Source organism: Eremothecium sinecaudum, chromosome II (assembly GCF_001548555.1).
Source record: "Eremothecium sinecaudum strain ATCC 58844 chromosome II, complete sequence".
Taxonomy (NCBI): domain Eukaryota; kingdom Fungi; phylum Ascomycota; class Saccharomycetes; order Saccharomycetales; family Saccharomycetaceae; genus Eremothecium; species Eremothecium sinecaudum.
In genome coordinates, this window is record NC_030893.1 from 290,146 (window position 1) to 310,421 (window position 20,276).

Consider the following 20,276-nt stretch of genomic DNA (forward strand, 5'->3'; position numbering starts at 1 on the left):
AGGTATGGTCCTAGGGACTCTCTCTTAATGCATGCTCTTACCGTTTCTTCTTCTTATCATTGGGCGCGTTCTTCTTAGTTGGGGCACCCTTACCTCTACGTTTCCGTTGTTCAACCATTTGTACTCTGTAGTCCTCTGCTTCATCAGTAAATTTCACACCTGGGAACAATTGGTTAAGCTGTTTTAGCTTTATAAATTCTGTGTTACCGTAGTAATCTACGATAGCTGGACCTTTCAATCTTTTCGACAAGATACTAGCTCCTGTTCTAATGCCGGTTGGGTTAAAATTTTCATCAAAAATCTGAGCTGAGAGTTTAGCCACCTTCAGCAGCCTCTCCTTGGGTACCGACATGCCTCACTTTTCTCTCAACTGTTCGCTGTTAAACTCAGCTTTTCACTAGTTGATGTCTTAACTTTAAAGCGAAAATTCGTTCACCTGTATAGCACTAATGACGAAACTAAAGATCAAGCTCCCCCCGCGCTCTAAGCTCTCAGGAAAATGTTGCTATTAGACTGTAGGTTATGGTAACTACTAAAACAATATTAATCATGTAATACTGAGTTTATATAATTTGATATATTGATGAAACGTTGATTATACAAAGATTCTCTTAAAATAAGAAGTGAGGTTGTTTGCAGATTACTTTAATTACCAGGAGGCGACTTCTTCGGATTGACCCTCAGCCCAGTCAGCAGCTTCAGTTTTTTCCTCAGTGGTAACGTCTTCCTTGACCTCTTCCTCACCGTCAACAGTAGCAGCCTCCTCAGCAGCTTGTTGCTCGATCTCTTCTGGGTCTCTGTAAAAGTACAAATCTGGCATGACGGACCATTGTTGATTTCTGTCAACCAAAGCACCTCTTAATCTCAAGACTTCTCTAGCCAACAAGTACCAGATCAAACCGATAGAGTGCTTACCTCTGTTGTTACATGGAATAGCGACATCAACGTACTCTGATGGAGACTCCAAGTCTGTCAAAGCAATAACTGGGATGTTAACATAAGAAGACTCCTTGATAGCTTGAGCATCGGATCTTGGGTCGGTAACAATGATCAATCTTGGTTCCTTGAAAGATCTGGTAACATAGTTGGTGAAAGAACCTGGGGTGAATCTACCAGCAATGGCAGTAGCACCAGTGTGAGCAGAGAACTTCAAAACGGCTCTTTGACCGTAAGTTCTGGAAGAGATTGCAACAACATCTTCTGGGTTTGGAATGGCAGCAATAATCTTAGCAGCCAAAACAATCTTTTCCCAGGTCTTACCGATGTTGATGACGTTGACACCATCTGGTCTAGTCTTGTAGTTGTATGGTTCTTGGTGCACCTGTTAAACGAAGTTAGTAAATGAATCCACTAAAACCACGTGTTTATCATATAGGCTAGCTATATTTAATACAAGTCTTGTTGGTAATTAGCAATTTAGACATACTTGAACGTTCTTGGAACCCAAGTGGACGTTAGCGGCCAACAACAATTGGGCGTCTTCTGGAAGCAAGTCAAAAGTACCTTGGAAAGACATTCTTGGTATCTCTTATTGAAAGTTAAACCTGGAGTACCTCTTATTACTGATCATGACATATATCTACAGTATGGACTATCTTAAACATATTTTTCACGACATTGTGGGTACGGGTGGGGGATGTCGCGCGCTCCGGCCGAGGAAGCTGCCGGCAGTTTGCGCTGGGCGGATGGTGAGCGCGCGAGGCTAGGCGGCCGGGCGGGCTAGGCGGGACACCAAAGGAGAAAGCTACAAGGAAAGCTACACGCTACGCAGAGAGAATTTGTCGGAAGGACGCACAGAAAGAAACTAGGCAGAAACACATAAACCTCAGGCTCCAAACACACATTTAACAGCCCCCAGAGGCCGTTTAGAGCAAAAATAGTTCTTTTTCAGTTGCTCTTGTCTTGTTATGTTCTATTTTCTTGCCCATACCAAAAGACACTACACTGCAAAAAACAACAACAGATGCACGGGTGCAAACTGTTTGAAATATGTACGGGTGCAACAGTCACCGAACGATCGGCGGCAAAGCTTTTAGTAGTAATAAACGCTAATATGAAGTCTTCATGTTTAGCAAAGAGTATGTTTAGGTATTACGGTTAAGTAGTTACATAGCTAATTTAGATTGTCGATCAGCTAGCTTCTGTATTACAACGAATGATTCATTTATTTCGGGCTTTCGCAGTTGCAGTTCAGACACGATAAGCGGTTTAGTGGTTGTACGGGAGATCAATATATTCTTCAAGCAAGACTTAAGAAGTCGGTAACCAATTCGCGGCTATGGTGCTTGATTTTGCATCACTTTTGGTGTTTTTGTTTTGCATTACTTTAAGAATATTGGGTTCGTATTTTACCGGTATAACTTGTAACATAGGTTGCAACAAACTGCTTAGAGGACCTAATTAGGCTATGAGCTGTTTGAGGTATTTTACGGTTATGCGCGCTTTAGTTGTATTTGGTCGTAAGGTGCATATGACTCCGAGATTTTAGATTTCCTTCGGATATATGAGGCATCACGGCACTGATTACGTTGTTTCAGGACTTACGTCTCTGCTCTTACGTCTGTGGATCTAATGAGAAGACGTAGATTTAGGTTTTTACATTGTGCATTACCGCGGGACTTGGATACCTGTGATCATAGTGCATCTAAGCAGCCACCTGCAAATCTCACCCAGTGATGTGCACCTTTAATGCTGTATCGAATTTGGGTTCAACGATACCATATAGGGCACCATAAACAGGGATAGAGAGTTGATTATCGCGGGGGATCAGTGGGATATCTTACCCTATTGCGGATTTTGAGCTTTAAAGGTTTGAAAGGCTGGCAGCTACGATTTCCGAGCGATTATAGGTGGTTAACATATCAAATTAAGAGTAATTTTGACGTACTACAGATCTGCTTAACATGTTTGGCATGCTGATAAGAGATATTTGATCAAAATACCAGCACGCCGTGCCGACTGTTATCTCAGCCAATTGTAATCCCTGATCGGTTGTGTAATTTGACAATATTAGGGAGTACCAATTGATTTCTTGTGGATTCAGCTCAGCATACGTTGCTTCCACTAATGCAGTAGATGAAGTAGGGCAGGCTATGTTCCATAATGTTCCACACACAACAATTTAACCTTTATACTCGTTAAGTGGATGAGCTAATACATAATGAAGTAAGCAGTCATAATTTCAGTACTCTTCAATTGTAACGACTTCGGCAATATCCCTAGGAATGCAGATGGAAGCATGAAGTCCGCCAATGGGTGTTGATACCACTGCGACGTTCAAAATATTTGATAGGCCCTGTGGCTGAATGAAAACCGCATCTACCACATAGTATAGATCTCTTTCTGTCGTCTTAAAGTCCTGCAAGCCTAAATTCGTTACTTCAAATGTAGAAGAAGGATACCGCTGTTTTTTGTAGCTACCAACGTATTCTTCAACATCTAGAAGCTCTAGGACCTTACATGTATACACACCGGATTCACTATATCGAGCTTCTCTTAACTGTTTTTGAAATATAGAAGCTAAGGCCCATATTTCTGTTTCTTTACTCCCAATATTATAGCTTAAAACCGCACATGTGAGGAAAAGGCCCATCCGGAGCGCTTCTTTAGGGTAGTTTGGCATTTTTTCAGCAATTTGAGTCCTACTATTAATAGGAATAGATATAGAGATCTTCGAGCCAGTGGTATGGTTGCGTTCCACTTTCAGGATGGCCTCCATTATTTTCGCAGCAAGCCATGAAGTGACGGAGACTCCATGTTCCCTACATTGTTTGGATAAAGATTGTAATTTATCGGGCTCAATTCTGTAGCTGATGCGTTTACTGTCACTTCTCTTGTTATTGGCATCATCGAACAATCCTTTTGGGAAGCTGTAATCACTAAAATTGAACATATCAACACGAGTCCAAGCCTCCGGCACATATGGTTTCAAGTAAGTGTTGTAAAAGGGCAATACCGCCCTCACTAACTTGTACCTCCATGAAGAAGGCCAAACATCATACGGATGCGCTGGAAGCACGACATTGCCATCACCGTTGTAAACTACTGCATCCTGCAAACGTAGATCTTGCAATGAGCTAACGGAATTCAATACAGACATAAAATCCGTCCAAAAGATCACGGTGCTCATACCATCAAGCAGGGAGTGGTCAAAGCAATAAAGCAACTGCTGCCCCCCATTAAGTGCTAATATTTTCCAAAGAAATGTTTGCGAATGATATGAAAACCTAATGCTCTTAAAAATCCAATTGGCAGTAGCCTCATCAAGTGAAGTAGCATCAATTACCTCGTAAACATCATTAAGTTGTATCTTCCCTGTTACAGCCTTTACCACCAATCTATTATCGCTTTCTGATTTGAATATATTTTGATATAGAATAGGATTCTTCTTAATAACTTCTATTAGCACCTGCTGCACTGTAGATCTTTCAACGGGCTTATTAAGGGTCACCCCTACTACAAAACATGAATGTAGATTGCATCCACGTTTATGATAATATAACTCCTCGAAAGGGTTTAATGAACGCATTGATTAACCTTCGATACTATTGATAACAGATGCAATGGCGGGGACGGACAGTATAGATAAAGTTATCGTATTTAGCGGCTTATAAGCCGACAAACACTGCCATATTCGTAAGGTACATTTCTTACCTAATTAAATGTGATGAACGCCCAAACCAAGATTGTTTGCAGCACATTACTAGCATGGGCAGACAATTACATTAGATAATAAGGTAAGCAACGTCATATATAATCTACTGTCAGCAACTTTTGTCGGCACGAAGCTCCGACCTGAACAATCACGATAAGATTTATCTCTAGATTGGCGCTACAACCCATAAACTAAACACTTACTGGTGTTGTAATTATTTTCTTATTGGTAACTATTTTGGTGATTTGTAAATATATCAAGTTCTTGCCTTACGACATAATTCATATCGTTTATGGGGAAATGATGCTAATCTATATTAATCTTAAAACAACTCTTGCAACATCGCTGCGATGCTTGGAAATTTATTTTTATGTGGACATGTTATCCTGTTAACAATAGCATTGATGTAGGAGTTGTAAATTGATGGATGACGACATTATTTGAAACCCGACAAACCAAACTCCGATAAGTTGCCCACTTCTCTTGGATTAATTATGTTTACTCTTGGCCAACATCCATATCAGTTATCCCTAAATCGTCATTTTGTTCATCAGTTCTTTCGTAGTCTTCAATTTTCATATTAGGATCGGCATCAGGTGCATACACATTTTGAATGTACGAGCCAGCTAATGGATCTTCCATGATGAGAGTAAACTTAATTTTACCAGCTAATGCAGCCTTCAAGCCATCGAAGAACGAAACCCAGCGGTTTTTGGTTGCTTCGTCCATTGAATCGGAAGTCTGCGAAAATACTCGGGACTCAAGTTCTTCATGGACTTGGGTTAATATTCCCTCAATTGTAGTGAATCTTCCACCTAGAGTACCCTGTTGTATATCTAAATTGAGTTCTGGGATACTCATAGTACATGTTTCTGACTTTAGAATGTCACGAGACAAATCTTCTGGGTCCTCACATAGTAATGTGATCCTTCTTCCCTTGGCCGGTATTTCACCGCCAGTTTTCACTTCATTTGATTTGTAGCCACAATGGTGACATACTGTAGACATGATGATTACCTCTTTAAAATGGGGTATGTTGACAGCCTTCATATGTGTGTCACATTCCTGCACACACGAGGAGCATGTAGCAGTAAATGTTTGAACCTCATTACGGTAGTTCTCAATGTCTGTAGCATCGGAGAGGAATATCTCTTTCTTGGCTTGCGATGGGTTTCTTTCACGCTCAGAAAGCTCCTCACGCTCCTTCTGACGACGTTCCTCTAACTGGTCCTTGCTTAAAATACCAACTACAACATTTTGCTCATCTGACCTCACATACTCGATCTGAGACCACTTGTGTGATAACTCACCTGGCTTATACTCTATCCAAGAGTTACCGGCGGGATCGTCCAAAGTAAATGTCAAGGGCAATGTGCCCTCTTCACATGCGATAGTTTTCCTCACTTTAGAAATAAAAGCTTCAATTTTCTGGTACATTTCTTCATCAACAGCTTTTCTAGCCTCTTGGTCAGAAGAAAGACCCTCGACCATATCGGAAAGCAAGCCTTCCACGGTGGTCAATTGGCCTCTCTTGGCGGGAATTTCCACACCAAGCTCCAAAAAGTTACACACAGCGGTCTCGGACTTCACAACTTGTCTGTTAAAGTCCTCCTTGGACTCAATTTTCAACTTATATTTAGCTCCCTTCTGTTGTATTTCACTAGCAGGTTGAATTTCAGAGTTCTTCAATCCACAGTGAGGACACTCAAAGGACATAAGGACCACCTCCCTAAAATAAGGTATCGAAGTCAACAATAGCCTCGTCGTACCGTTTTCATGACAATTCATACACAATGATTCAATATCTTGGACGGGATGACCTTGTGCATCTGATGCCCCTGTGTTGGTAACACCAGAATTTTGGTTTGAAAACTCCTCTGCGGCCTCGCCGACAGGTTTAAACATATCCTCATTACCACGATTGTTGCTCATGGCTTACTGGGGGTTTTAGCTTCTTCTTATCGTCTGTTGGTTACATACATCTCTTCTCTCTTCAAAAATTAGATGTCAGCCAAAATAAAATTTTCAACGTGACGTAATTACGTAAGCAATACGATTTCATATTCCTCACCACCCTGCTCCTGTCAGGTTAAACAGGCGGCTGCCTGAGCCCCCCGCAAATTTGCTATCGATCAATTACCGCCAGGCGCTTTATATCCATACCCTGAACAGGGTCTTCCAGTGCCGTGTTGTGTCCATGCCGCGAGGTGTTACCGTCGGAAACGATCAATATTCAACTTCAAACTGTTGTAAAAACACAAGCTACAGCAACGCATTGGCTCTCTGCACTCCAACAGACCAATCGGATAACCATAACCTATGCCCCAAGATCCGCTAATTGGAATTGTCGGCAAACCGTCCAGTGGTAAGTCGACAATGCTTAACTCGCTCACAGATGCTGATGCAGCTGTTGGCGCATTTCCGTTCACTACCATCGAACCGAATAAAGCCACTGGCTACTTACAGGTTCCATGTGCATGCTCCAGGTTTGGAAAGCAGGAATTGTGTAAGCCAAATTATGGTTGGTGTTCGTCGGGCATGCGGCACGTCCCAATCACACTTTTAGACGTCGCGGGGTTAGTTCCGGGTGCCCATTCAGGTAGAGGTCTAGGAAACAAATTCCTGGATGATCTGCGACACGCAGACGCCTTGATCCACGTAGTCGACGTCAGTGGGACCACCGACGCGGACGGAAAAAACACTATTGGCTACGATCCTCTACAGGACATACAGTGGTTACAGGATGAGATTCGTCTCTGGATCGAAGGAAACCTCGAAAAGCGCTGGCCATCTGTAGTTCGTAAACACGTAGCTACAAAATCAACAACTCTTTCTACAATGCAGGCGCAACTTGGCGGCTACGGAGCCAACCTTGACCTAGTACAGGCCGCACTAAGCCGTACCAAGGACCTTCCGCCCCTTGAAAAGTGGGACAGCTCTCACATTACCCAGGTCGTTAAAGCCTTTATGCAAGTTAAGTTCCCCACCGTTCTCGCTCTCAACAAAATTGATCATCCAGATGCAGACAAAAACGTCACCAAAATTATGCTCAAACATCCCCATACGAAAACGGTCCTTACATCCGCCCTAACCGAGGTTTTTCTTCGCAAATTAAGCAAACAGCGCTTCATACACTACCAACCAGGAACCGATATATTAGACACTTATGAAGATGATCCCGTTAATTTAAAACCCCTAGATACGCCAGTGTTAAACCGCATAGAAAACTTACGTGACCTAATCCTCTACCGATTCGGTTCCACCGGTGTTGTTCAGGTCCTACAAGCAGCAGCATCTGTCCTGGACCTCATACCAGTCTATACCGTCAAAAACATCACCTCATTTACCGGCAGTTCCCCTCCCCATGTCTTCAGGGATTGCTACCTGATCAAGAGCGGAACTAAAGTCAAGTCGGTTACCCGGCACATAATGGGCGATATCCCCGTAGCCGCCGTTGAAACTGTCGGCGGCTCCCGTGTTTCAGATGAAGATCCTATAGCCCCCACGAAAAACGACATTTTAAGTTTCCGCGTCGGCTCTCGAAAGTGACCCCTTATCACGTGAGACGATTGTGAGCGAAGCCGCATGCGGCGCATACTTAAATCTTTCCGTCGATCCCTTACAATCAAAAAAAGCCGCATGTCTATTATTCAACCGTAATAATAGAAACCGCCATGACTCCGAGGTTGTACAAGGCATATATTGTGTAATCAGAGAACCCCAAAACAAAGAAAATACTGATTAAAATGTTTTGTCATGCCTAGCGGAACTTGGATAGCGGCATAAACTTGCTGGCTGGGAGGCATAAACAGTAGAATTAAATGATACCATTATAATATATATATTTGCTTTAAACTGCTTGCTCGTGTTTTGTGTAGGTCATGTATGATTATTTAGTGATTAACCAACCAGAATTAAGACACTATCGAAGATGGCGTATAATCAGCATCACAGTGATAGTGGGGATGACAGTGAAGAAGTAAAAGTTATTGATGATCATGAAAAGATTAAGAATAATGAAAATTTGTCTTCCAAGCGTAGCGGGACCTCTGGTTTAGGGTCGAGCGACGTCGAGCGTAATGACTGGGAATACGATGGTAAATATGACGGTATTAGGTTGAAAAGAGATCTAAAGGCGCGTCACATGTCTATGATTGCTATTGGCGGGTCTTTGGGTACTGGGTTATTAATTGGTACTGGTACGTCTTTATCGCTAGCTGGACCGGGAGCTGTATTTATTGGTTACTGTATAATGGGAGTTGTTGTGTACATTGTTATGACATGCTTGGGTGAAATGGCGGCATATATACCATTGGATGGATATACATCATATGCGACGCGGTACGCCGATCCTGCACTAGGGTTTGCTGTTGGATATGCGTATCTGTTCAAGTATCTGATTCTTACTCCGAACCAGCTTACGGCGGGTGCGCTTGTGATGCAGTATTGGGTTCCGCCTGGGCAGGTGAATCCTGGTGTTTGGATCACGATATTTTTGGTTGTAATTGTGACAATTAATATTGTGGGAGTGCGGTTCTTCGGGGAATTTGAATTCTGGCTATCGAGCTTTAAAGTGCTAGTTATGATTGTCGTCATCATCCTATTGTTCTTGATTATGCTTGGAGTACCAAGTGGCGATAGACTCGGTTTTAGGTACTGGAGCAACCCCGGAGCGTTTAACGCTTACAAATCCGGTTCAGTTGACATAGAGGGTCCCACTGGTCGCCTGGTTTCATTCATGGCTGTGTTTGTTTACGCGCTGTTTGCATACTTGGGTACGGAGTTGTGCGGTATTGTTGCCGCGGAAACACATAATCCAAGAAGAAATGTGCCTCGCGCCATCAAGCTGACGTTATACAGAATTATTGTTTTCTATGCATGCACCATTTTCCTATTGGGTATGTGTGTTGCTTACAATGATCCCGGATTGTTACAAGCCAGTAATGCCACAACATCGGCCGCTGCGTCACCATATGTGGTTGCGATTAAGAATGCAGGTATTCCTGTTTTGCACCATATTTTCAATGCCTGTGTGTTAATATTTGTTTTCAGTGCTAGTAACTCCGACTTATATGTGGGAAGCAGGACTTTATATGGTCTAGCAATTGACCATAAGATTTCTAAGGTGTTTGCCTACACCAACAGTTGGGGGGTTCCCTATAATGCTTTAATAGCTTGTACAGTATGCTGCTTCCTTGCTTATATGAACATTTCTAATTCCGCAGCCAAGATGTTCAAGTACTTCGTTAACGTTTCGTCCATTTTCGGATTGCTATCTTGGATTACCATCCTAATTACTTACGATGGATTCTACAAGGCTTTCAGGGCACAGGGTATCGACAGGTCGACATTATCTTATGCTGCACCAATGCAGCCATGGGCCGGTAGAATTGCACTTGGTTTCTGCTGCTTCGTTGCATTAATGAAGAACTACACAGTATTTTTGGGACCCAGATTCGACTACCAAAACTTCATCACAGGTTATATTGGTATTCCAGTGTACATTATATGCTTCGTGGGATACAAGGTCATTTATAAGACCAAGTGGATTAAACCAGAGGATGTTGACCTATACTCATTTAAAGGCCCAATTGATATGGAGGAAGAACAAGGGAAGATCGAGGAAGCAGAACATCAGAAGATATTAAACGAGAAAGGATGGACGTGGAAATGGTTATACGAAAAGATTTTCGGATGGATCTTCTAGGCATGTTAGAGATATAGAATCAAATTATGGGACAACTATCTTGCACATACTAGAAATCAAACTCATCTGTAATTTCCTGTTTAACTGTGAGGAGGTAGTGGGTGTATATAATAGTTCGTACCGACAAGGCGACTCTTATATCAGCTCGACGGTTTTACCCCTCCCCCCCTACTATATATTACTTTAATTACTTAAAAAACAAATAAGATATTTTTTATTAAACATTAAAACGCAAGTCTTTATTATCTATAATTTCCTAAAGAGTGCTATCCGGTAGATCTTATTAGTTAACCATGTATTATTTATTCTTGTTTAGCGTTAGTTTGAGCAGTCAATTGGGCTTGCTTGACCAAGTTGGAAGGAGCATCCATGACTGGCAACATAACTTCGATCATTCTGATCTTGGAGTTTTCGTTGAAAGCGCTGTCAGAAGCCAACTTGTTCCATTCACCAGTGGTAGAAACTCTAATAGCTTCGTAGTCCTTGGCACCGAAAGTTGGCAACAAGTTCAAGTGCTTCCATGGCTGAATGTCGTTGTATTGGGCCTTTTCACCGTGGATCAATCTCTCAATGGTGTAACCATCGTTGTTCAAGACGAACAAGTATGGCTTCAAACCCCATCTAACCATAGTGGAGATTTCTTGAACAGTCAATTGCAAGGAACCGTCACCAATGAACAAAATGACTCTCTTCTTTGGGTCAATTTCTTCAGCAGCGAAAGCAGCACCCAAACAAGCACCAGTAGTGAAACCAATGGAACCCCACAAGACTTGGGAGATACCGTAGGCTTGGTTAGGGAAACGGGTTTGGTTAATACCGAAGGCAGCAGTACCGGTTTCAGTGATGACAACATCACCCTCTTGCAAGAAGTCACCAACTTGCTTCCATAGCCATTCTTGGGATAGTAGGGTAGAGTCGTCAGTTGGCTCGTTCTTGGTTTGACCAGCTGGAACTGGGACTGGTTGGTAACCCTTGATGACATCACCAACTTGGCTGACCAACTTTTGCAAAACGAATTTCATTTGGACACCTGGGAAGGTAGCGTTTCTAATCTTGATGTGGTCACTGTGGAACTCAACAATGTTCTTGGTCTTGTAAGAGTAAGAGAAAGAACCAGTGTTAAAGTCAGACAATAATGCACCGACAGACAAGATCAAGTCAGCAGACTCAACTGATTCCTTAACTTCTGGGCTAGACAAGGTACCGACGTAAACACCACCGAATCTTGGGTGTTGTTCGTCGATAGAACCCTTACCCATAGGAGTAACGAAAGCTGGGAATTGAGTAGCGTCAATCAACTTCTTGGTCTCAGCCTTAACATCGTGTCTGGAGGCACAAGCATCGGACAAGATAACTGGGTTCTTAGCGTTGGCGATCATTTGCAAAACACTCTCGACAACTTCAGCCTCAGCTTCAGCGTCGTTTGGCTTCAAGCTCAAGTCAATTGGAGTAGACAATAGAGAAGCTGGGACCATCAAGTCAACCAAGTTGGCTGGGAGACCCAAGTAAACTGGTCTTTGGGTGATGTAACAGGTTCTAATACATCTGTCAATTTCAGATGGAGCAGAGGTGATGTCAGTCAACACAGCAGTAGTCTCAGAGATATTAGCAGACATTCTGTGGAAAACGGTGAAGTCACCGTTACCCAAAGTGTGGTGCAACAACAATTGCTTAGCTTGAGATGAGATAGATGGAACACCAACAACGTGCAAAACACCAACATGCTCGGCGTAAGAACCAGCAATACCGTTCAAGGCGGACAATTCACCGACACCGAAAGTGGTGATGATACAGGACATACCCTTTAATCTGGCGTAACCATCAGCAGCGTAAGCAGCGTTCAACTCGTTGGCGTTACCAGCCCATCTCATACCTGGGACTTCATAAATCTTGTCCAACAAGGACAAGTTGAAGTCACCTGGCAAACCGAAGATGGTTTGAACTTCAACTTGCTTTAATCTTTCGAACAAATAACGACCCAAGGTAATTTCAGACATTTTTTTTTTTAAACTGTAAGACTAATCTCTTAATCTGTGGTTATAGTATACAATATAAGAAAGATTCTTGGAAGACTCGAGTACAATATTCTACAAATAAGAACTGTTTATATATTCTGAATAAATCAGCACAGGTAATATTCAAAGAAGAAATATATTCGAAGCAACATCACCAGATTCCTAGCTGAGGAATTCCAATGCGTATAATAATTATGCGTTATACACAAGCGTCTAAGATATCGGACCATTTGCTCTTGGCGTATAATTAACGTCGATTGTTCAAACGTTTGGGAATAAACGCATATTCTGGGCGGTTCCATGGCATGGTAGTCGCCTGACCACCATGTCTTCAAATTTTGCTAAAATGCATAAACGCATTTCTGTTTATGCGTTTTCGGGAAATTGTGCATAATTAATGCAAATAAAAGAAATGGGACTATCCCGTGAACAGTGATATATGCCGAAATTCCGTGTGGGGTGATATGAGATTTGCTTGGTACACAAGAAGAGTAGGTGATTGACTAGACAGATGAGAAGGAGGACAGGAGCCTGTGGATGGTGTTATGTTTATGGACTTGTCTCATCATGAGATTTTAAAACTGGACGAATGGTTAGACCGAGCTCTAGCGCCACTTGTTGGCGAAGATGGTGTTAGAGATCTTATTAAGGGATATATTATAAAGGCACTAGAAACATGTGAGATTTCCGCTGGTAGCAAGCGTGACTTTGTAGTGTTGATGAGGGGACTTTTAGAAGGTGTGGTGGATGATGACAATTTTGCGGAACGGTTATACCTAGTTTTATTACGGAAGAGTTATATGGTGCAGAGCGAGTCCTCGAAGACGGTCGAAGTAGCCAATATTCCGCTGGAGAAGTTGGTTTGGGAGACGATATTTGAGGAGTTTGCGCCTTTTGGGAAGATTTTAAGATCCAAGGTTGACCATGATCGCCGGCATGCGTTGATACAGTACGACAATGCATCTAGTGCAGTGCGTTGTTGTGCGGTAGACAGGGCATTCTTTGGAAATCGGTTTGTTTCGGTCTCGATATACGCAGGGCTGTGGGAGGAGTTCCCTGGCACTGTGTATGTCGATGAGTATGGGCCGGAGGCGATCTCTAGAGAACGTCTTCAGCGGAAAGAGGAGCAGCTTCGTGAGTACGAATCTCGGTTAAGCGTTCTGTTAGAGAATCTAAGACATGCTGCCAGCACCAAAGATTACCTTCATCATGCAGAGAAGTTCTTGAAGATCAAGGAAGAAATGGCTGAACAGAAAGTGTCACCAGAAGACATGATCCGAGAGAAGCTGGAGCTTATGATTCTGGAAGACCCTAAGCGTTCTGTGGATGTTATCATTTCACCTTTCAAGCCGACTCGTAAGGCTAGAATGCTGCGGCGGCCGATTAGAATGTCTGGTCACCACCCAATCTTTATTCCACGTCGCCCGCTGGGTTGTCGAAAACCTATACACCTAGTGAGAGGTTCGAGACACGGACCCCGTATAAGAACTCGCGTGCCCGTCAGCCGACGCATAATTCGACAAAAGTAACTGGCCTACTATTGAGCCAAGTTTCAGCCACATTTAATGCAATACGTTACATTTTTACATCATGGGTTAGGTTAACAACGTACATGAACGGCAGTTTTAGGTGTATTCATCTAACTGTTTGCTGATTAGAGGATCTATAGGACTATATAACGTTGTAATATTACAGACAATGAAGGAGTGCATGCAGGATAATATTCTTATTTATAGTTGTGTTGGGTATGGAACCTTAACTATGAATAGAATAAACTAAATACTACTTAATTTGGGTTGCTCACATTAGACATCATCTGCGTCCAAGTTTAAACCCCGCGTTTTTGCTCTCATTCTTTCAATGCGGGCCTTCAATTGGTTTGTAACTTCGGCTGCACGCTTCCAAGACTCATCACTAAAGAAGGAAGTGCTGCTACCATTAGTGGGTGTGCTACCCGCAACAGCATTCGAAGTGTCCATTATGTGAAGAGAGTTTACGCGCCTTTGTAAGTCATCGTTAGATTCACTGGATGTTGCAACCAGTATAGATGACGCTAACGGAGAAAACCTACTCGTCAAGCCGGTATTGATACGTAGGGATCCCCCAGATGTTTTCCTTGATTGCTGAGGATTATGTGGATGGATACTAATACATGGATCACTATGATTGATGTCGCCATAGACACTCTCCCCATTGACGCTACCATTACGTGATGGTGATATTGAGTGTATACCTTCTAGTACAGTTTTCGCTGGGGTGTTGGGTATATTTGAGGCGGTCAACATAGCATCTAATTCACTCTCTAAAGTGGCAAGACGATTTTTGAGCTTCGTTATCTGCAAATCTTTGGAACGAAGCGTCATGGTTTTCTCATTCAATGTCATTTGAAAATCATTCAATTGATTCTGCAACATTTGGTTTTCTGAATTCAATTGGGAAGTTTGGGTTTGGAAACTGGTCAGTTTAGCTACCAATTCTTGACGTTCCTTGTTCCATTTTGCTTTCTGGTTCCTTAGCTCCTCCAATTCTGTCATTAAAGCGGCTGATGCGGCTGATACTTGTGAATTGGCGGGTTGAGGCGGGGCTAACGAACTCGAAGTAAATTGCGTACCTCGAGCAGGGTGGTTTGCAGAGCGTCCCACCAGGCGAGGTTTTGCACCGGCATTTCCTTTAGATTGATTTTTATCTTTTAATGGTGAACTGGGGCCTCGCTTAATCGGGATAGATGAAGAAGGAGACTTCAGCTTCTGAGAAGAATCTTGGTGTGTTAACGAACGATTCTCTAAGGGATTATATTTAGCGTGATTCATAGTCGTTGAGGTGTTAGTGAGCTTAGCCGTTCTACCATGTTGCGCATGGGATGGTGGAGGGTGATTATTAGTGATGGCAGGTACCACCGGAGGAGCGGTAAGAACAACCTTTTCGTAATGCTCATATATCTTTTTCTTCTTTTGACTTCCTACTTTCTCAAGTGCATCGCTAAATTCCTTTTCTCCCAGTAACTTCATCATAGTAGCAAAACATTCAAACCCGGAGTCCCTCAGAGATGGTTGGGTATCATTTACAACCTTCACAATTGCTGGAACAATGTCAGGCAACATTCTAACAATAGCCTCATCTTTCAACTTGCTTTTAGTTTGCCGCCATTCTTTTTGTAGCATCCTTGTCAAAAAGTTCGTGGCTTCCAACCTAACCTGAGGAATCTTGTGATTCATGTATTCAACCGCACATTCTAAACAGTTATCTACACCATGGTATTTTGATACTAGATCTAGGGCTTCTCCTACGGCCTCACTAACTGACGGTTTCTTCTCTTTTGTTCTTTGTAAAAGGGCATCTAATACAGAAGGCGCGTATGGGGCAATTCCTTCTCTTAAGCATGTCACTAAATGTGCAACAGAGTTCGCAGCGGTGGTGGCAGCCTGCAAGTTAGCATCCTTTACAAGTATCTGAACCAATATGCGAATGTATAACGAATAGTCATCCGATTGATCTAATTTTTTGGCTGGTTTTAGTATTTCGTCATAGACCTTTTGTAGCGCCTCGACACGGTCCTTCCATTTAGGGGACTTCGTCTGCGCTTCAAAATCCGGAGGAAAGTTTTTCATAATACTGACAACAGGTAACAGATCGTAGGGGTCAGCTACAGCTGTCGCGGAGCCATCTATCACCACTGGTGATATGGTTTTCCCACTGTTAGCAAAGGCGTCGCCCATTAAGGTGTCCCCATCTCCATCAACCCCAGCAACGGCGGTTTCTTGCTGCATAAGAATCTGCCAATGGAATAGCCTAGGCTGTGACGCAGGAGGTATCGTACCATCGTATTGAGCAAAAAGCTTGTCCAAATCCTTCTGTTGGATAGGCTTCAACTTCTCTAAGAGTAGACTTTCCAAGAATTCTTTCCCCACCCACTTGTAGATCTCTAGGATGAAGTTCATAGTCTCAGATCTGACATTTCTATCAGCATGGCCAGCCAACTTCGGCAATGGGTTCAAAACCTCAGGCCAAAAATCGTTCTTCACACCTATAAATCCAAACGACTCCACAAGTTTCGCTAGCGCATTCATCAAACTACTCACCAATCTCGGCAGCTTATTAGCGGTGAATGGTAACATCAGCTCAATCGTAGATCTAATACTGTTGTCAAAAGATGCCAAAAATAATATGCTTTCCAACGACTTCGTCTTAGTACCAGCCCGAGAGGAACTCAATCCCTTCTCTACCAAAGGAGGTATCCACTCTGATCGTAGCAATGACGTATCCGGTAATGAATCGGCCATCTGAGCCATAAAGCCCAATAAAGTATGTAGCGCCCCAATCGCACTTTCTTGTGCTACAACATTCGAATCCACAATAAACTTACTGAACTGTTCCGGGTACTCCCAATACGCCGAAACCTCATTGGGAATGTTCAACAACGAGCATTTCTCAAACGTAGATCCCAATTCCTGATAAGCACTTTGTCTTGCTTTCCATGACTTATGCGATAGCCTCTGCTTTAACGAAAGCTTTGTAAAATCCTCTTCCTCACTCATTTTAAGATATTGGCAACCAATTCAGTATCAGGAGGATAGCAATATATCTGGATTATGTAGTCCTTGGCTCCAACACCTCTTGTTTTTGTGCATTATAGAATAGAAGGATTAAATCTAACCTTAAATGGAGAGAGATTGGAAACCGATAAATAAACAAATGAGGAAAAATCAAGACCACAAAGCGAAGCGCTATGTAAGAAACGACAGACACATAAAGGTATCAGGAGACTTTTATGGAGTTCGCAGTCCGTCATAGAATACCTACGCGCATGTAATCCAGTTTGTAGTTTGTTGCTGCTTTGTTAATATCTTCCATGTTCTTGCATCCTCTACCGAATTAGGCTCTTACTAGACCGGCCATAGCTGTAATTACGAAGCTGATAGCTAAAGTCACATGTGATGGTCTATCCACCGCAGCTCTTGTAGGTGTGAGAGCCATATGCACCCGTAGTTATACCAGTATGCCTGAAGACCCATAGCTTGTGGAGTGCCGGGCGGGTATGGAGTTAGTAATAGTAAATAAGGGAGTATCTAGATTACAAAGCGACTACAAGCGACTGCAAGGCCAAGACAAACGGCTTATCGGTAGTAATTTGAGTGTCTAGAAGGTCCTGGTATACATCAAGCACATCGCCTCTTTTTGACTATTTTTACTTCTTACTAATTACCCAACTACGTGGGATGAAGTAACCGTATCCGGTTAAGGTGGTTTTAAATTCTAGGCTTACGGTACAGGAACGGATTTAGACGGAAAAGTTATCACCGCTCCTTGAGTATATATAATGAACCTATAAACACAACATACCATTTCACGCTCACGTTTACATTAACATTTACTAGCTCACCAGTTAAATACAATTACAAAATGGTTACTCAAATTACTTCTGAATCCGAATACTCTGATGCTGTCAGCAAGGACGCTCTCGTTGTCGTTGACTTCTTCGCCACATGGTGTGGTCCTTGCAAAATGATTGCTCCAATGATCGAGAAGTTTGACACTAATTACGCTGATGTTTTGTTTTACAAGGTCGACGTTGACGCTTTGCCAGAAGTTGCTCAAAAGGAGTCCATTACCTCTATGCCAACCTTCTTGTTCTACAAGTCTGGCAAATTGTTAGATAAGGTTACTGGTGCTAACCCAGCTAAGGTTAAGCAGTTGATAGAGGAAAACGCTTAAATGAATTAGATAGTATATGTAGTAATGCGAATATACGTTTTTTCAGTTAACTTCAATGTCTTACTAAATAGTTTCTTAATTGTGTATATTCTATTCTATAAGGCGGGATATTTCGGCGTCTGTTAGTCCCAGGATGTAGAAGGCGTCCGCCATCGACTTGGTATTCAGTTGGCAAGAGGCACGACGGCGCACGTTTGGCTTTCCATGCCACGCGATCGACAAACCTGCGACTGCCATTGCTGGGAGGTCGTTTTCTCCGTCACCGACCATAACTGTGGCTTCTACTGGGATTTGCAGCAGCTCGGCTAGCTCCAGCAACTTGTCTGCCTTGAAGTCAGCGTCCACCATCTCTCCCTCGGTGCCACCACTGAAGACAGCTTCACCTTCCGCGTTCTTTTCCGTAGAGAGGGTGTTTGCATGAGCCCAGTCCAGGTTTAGCTGTTCCTTTAGGTAGTTCGCGAACTGAATGAAACCCCCGCTCACGACAGCGGCTTTACAGCCCATTACTTTAAGACCCTTTGTAAACTCACGTGCACCCTCGGTTATCTGCAACTTGAGCTTAATTTCGTCAACGATGTCGGCCTTAGTGCCCCTCAGTAACTTAACACGCTCTAAAAATGACTGGACAAAATCAATCTTGCCTTCCATGGCAAGGTTAGTGATATGCTGGACCTCCTTTTCGACGTTGGCATACTCAGCAATGAGTTCAATCACTTCCTGGTAGATAAGAGTAGAATCCATGTCAAATATGAATAGTTTCTTGTTTCTGCGGTGCTCATCGTTCTTCTGAACAATGATGTCGACATCAGTAACTGCCTGATCTTGCTGAAACGCAGCAGAGATAGCTTTCAACTGATCCACGCCGTCAGCTTCGCTGTTAAAGTTCACAAAATAGTCTGTAGCACGCTGTGAAAGCTCTTTCTTCGAAACGGTTAGCACCTCATGCGATGAGAGGAAGTTCTGGAAACGATCAATGAAATCTGGCAACAAACTTTCGCCATGAGCGATGGCAGTAATGACAAACTTAGCAGAATCAACCATCTTATCTATCAATAGGGATTTCAAAGTGATGCGGGTTGAAGAGGTCCAAAGAAGTTCTTATATAAACAGGTTGGAGTAAATGGTGATGTGGCGGTAACGGCAGTCGGATATTTAAAAGTAACGGAAATTAAAATATTAAGAACGTTAGTGATGACAACTATGGAACTTATAGTATGCGTATTATCCCTTTTGCTTTCCAGTAACGATATACAGTGTTGCAATTGACTATTTCTTGGTGTTCTGTAAAAGCTGTCGAAGTCAGCTTCAATAATGTGAAAAATTCGGTTTCCAAATAACTTCGTCATCACATACAAATCTACACCCACATACACAACGTTATAGACGAATGTCGAAAGCTCTAAGAATCCTCGTCCCCATCAAGAGGGTCATAGATCCTCAAATCAGGCCAAGAATCAACGCAGCTGCTACCGCTGTGCAGAAAACTGGTGTTCAGTTCAGTGTTAACCCATTTGATGACATTGCTGTTGAAGAAGCCGTCAGAATAAGAGAAGCCAAGAAGGTTGCAGTTGAAAGCATTCATGCCGTTTCTATTGGTCCTGCTAAATCGCAGGATTCTCTAATCACAGCACTAGCAAAGGGTGCTGACTCCGCTACTTTGGTCGATGCTAAGGATAAAGAACTTGAACCACTGGCTGTGTCGAAGATATTACAAAAAATAGTGGAAAAGCAGAAGTCGAATCTTGTTATTATGGGTAAGCAGGCCACAGATGATGACAGTAACAACACTGGACAAATGCTTGCGGGTCTCTTGGGGTGGCCACAAGCCACTAACGCGGCCAAGGTGGAAATCGACGAGGCCAACATGAGAGCCAAAGTCACCAGAGAGGTCGATGGAGGAGAAGAGGTCGTCAGTGCTGCATTGCCACTGGTGGTTACTACTGATCTGCGTCTGAACACACCTCGTTATGTGACCCTACCAAATAAAATGAAAGCTAAGAAGAAGCCCATGGAGAAGACCACTATAGAAGCATTCACAGATATCGACCTAGAACCAAGACTCAAGGTCCTCAGAGCCGAAGAGCCCCCAGCAAGACCTGCCGGTGTAAAAGTGGGCTCTGTAGATGAACTTGTAGCTAAGCTAAAAGAAGTTAAGGCTATTTAAGCACTCTCATGTATAACTGCCTAT

General features: G+C 42.9%; 12 protein-coding genes across 12 annotated transcripts, besides 1 other annotated feature; 5 read left to right on the forward strand and 7 right to left on the reverse strand.

Annotated features, from left to right (window-relative positions):
• Positions 1–37: 37 nt before the first annotated feature.
• Positions 38–352, reverse strand: RSM27 (mitochondrial 37S ribosomal protein mS33; the record flags this gene model as incomplete). The annotated part of the gene is made up of 1 exon (XM_018130255.1): positions 38–352. The coding sequence occupies one exon, from the start codon at positions 350–352 to the stop codon at positions 38–40; it is 315 nt and encodes a 104-aa protein (XP_017985649.1).
• A 297-nt stretch (positions 353–649) lies between these two features.
• RPS0A (40S ribosomal protein uS2) lies at positions 650–1,516 on the reverse strand (the record flags this gene model as incomplete). Its single annotated transcript, XM_018130254.1, has 2 exons — positions 650–1,321; positions 1,427–1,516. 2 exons carry the CDS (start codon positions 1,514–1,516, stop codon positions 650–652), a joined length of 762 nt encoding a protein of 253 aa, XP_017985650.1.
• A 1,059-nt stretch (positions 1,517–2,575) lies between these two features.
• Positions 2,576–2,686: a sequence feature (similar to Ashbya gossypii ACL139W; mutant allele, no intact open reading frame).
• A 495-nt stretch (positions 2,687–3,181) lies between these two features.
• Positions 3,182–4,528, reverse strand: SLI1 (N-acetyltransferase; the record flags this gene model as incomplete). Its single annotated transcript, XM_018130253.1, has 1 exon — positions 3,182–4,528. The coding sequence occupies one exon, from the start codon at positions 4,526–4,528 to the stop codon at positions 3,182–3,184; it is 1,347 nt and encodes a 448-aa protein (XP_017985651.1).
• A 624-nt stretch (positions 4,529–5,152) lies between these two features.
• ZPR1 (zinc finger-containing protein ZPR1) lies at positions 5,153–6,586 on the reverse strand (the record flags this gene model as incomplete). Its single annotated transcript, XM_018130252.1, has 1 exon — positions 5,153–6,586. One exon carries the CDS (start codon positions 6,584–6,586, stop codon positions 5,153–5,155), a length of 1,434 nt encoding a protein of 477 aa, XP_017985652.1.
• Positions 6,587–6,973: 387 nt separating this feature from the next.
• On the forward strand, positions 6,974–8,203 carry AW171_hschr2169 (uncharacterized protein; the record flags this gene model as incomplete). The annotated part of the gene is made up of 1 exon (XM_018130251.1): positions 6,974–8,203. The coding sequence occupies one exon, from the start codon at positions 6,974–6,976 to the stop codon at positions 8,201–8,203; it is 1,230 nt and encodes a 409-aa protein (XP_017985653.1).
• A 382-nt stretch (positions 8,204–8,585) lies between these two features.
• On the forward strand, positions 8,586–10,361 carry DIP5 (dicarboxylic amino acid permease; the record flags this gene model as incomplete). Its single annotated transcript, XM_018130250.1, has 1 exon — positions 8,586–10,361. One exon carries the CDS (start codon positions 8,586–8,588, stop codon positions 10,359–10,361), a length of 1,776 nt encoding a protein of 591 aa, XP_017985654.1.
• Positions 10,362–10,663: 302 nt separating this feature from the next.
• On the reverse strand, positions 10,664–12,358 carry AW171_hschr2171 (alpha-keto acid decarboxylase family protein; the record flags this gene model as incomplete). The annotated part of the gene is made up of 1 exon (XM_018130249.1): positions 10,664–12,358. The coding sequence occupies one exon, from the start codon at positions 12,356–12,358 to the stop codon at positions 10,664–10,666; it is 1,695 nt and encodes a 564-aa protein (XP_017985655.1).
• A 563-nt stretch (positions 12,359–12,921) lies between these two features.
• Positions 12,922–13,905, forward strand: AW171_hschr2172 (HBL242Wp; the record flags this gene model as incomplete). Its single annotated transcript, XM_018130248.1, has 1 exon — positions 12,922–13,905. The coding sequence occupies one exon, from the start codon at positions 12,922–12,924 to the stop codon at positions 13,903–13,905; it is 984 nt and encodes a 327-aa protein (XP_017985656.1).
• A 276-nt stretch (positions 13,906–14,181) lies between these two features.
• Positions 14,182–16,911, reverse strand: STU2 (Stu2p; the record flags this gene model as incomplete). Its single annotated transcript, XM_018130247.1, has 1 exon — positions 14,182–16,911. One exon carries the CDS (start codon positions 16,909–16,911, stop codon positions 14,182–14,184), a length of 2,730 nt encoding a protein of 909 aa, XP_017985657.1.
• Positions 16,912–17,776: 865 nt separating this feature from the next.
• TRX2 (thioredoxin TRX2) lies at positions 17,777–18,088 on the forward strand (the record flags this gene model as incomplete). Its single annotated transcript, XM_018130246.1, has 1 exon — positions 17,777–18,088. The coding sequence occupies one exon, from the start codon at positions 17,777–17,779 to the stop codon at positions 18,086–18,088; it is 312 nt and encodes a 103-aa protein (XP_017985658.1).
• Positions 18,089–18,178: 90 nt separating this feature from the next.
• Positions 18,179–19,129, reverse strand: SER2 (phosphoserine phosphatase; the record flags this gene model as incomplete). Its single annotated transcript, XM_018130245.1, has 1 exon — positions 18,179–19,129. One exon carries the CDS (start codon positions 19,127–19,129, stop codon positions 18,179–18,181), a length of 951 nt encoding a protein of 316 aa, XP_017985659.1.
• A 346-nt stretch (positions 19,130–19,475) lies between these two features.
• CIR1 (Cir1p) lies at positions 19,476–20,252 on the forward strand (the record flags this gene model as incomplete). The annotated part of the gene is made up of 1 exon (XM_018130244.1): positions 19,476–20,252. The coding sequence occupies one exon, from the start codon at positions 19,476–19,478 to the stop codon at positions 20,250–20,252; it is 777 nt and encodes a 258-aa protein (XP_017985660.1).
• Positions 20,253–20,276: the final 24 nt, after the last annotated feature.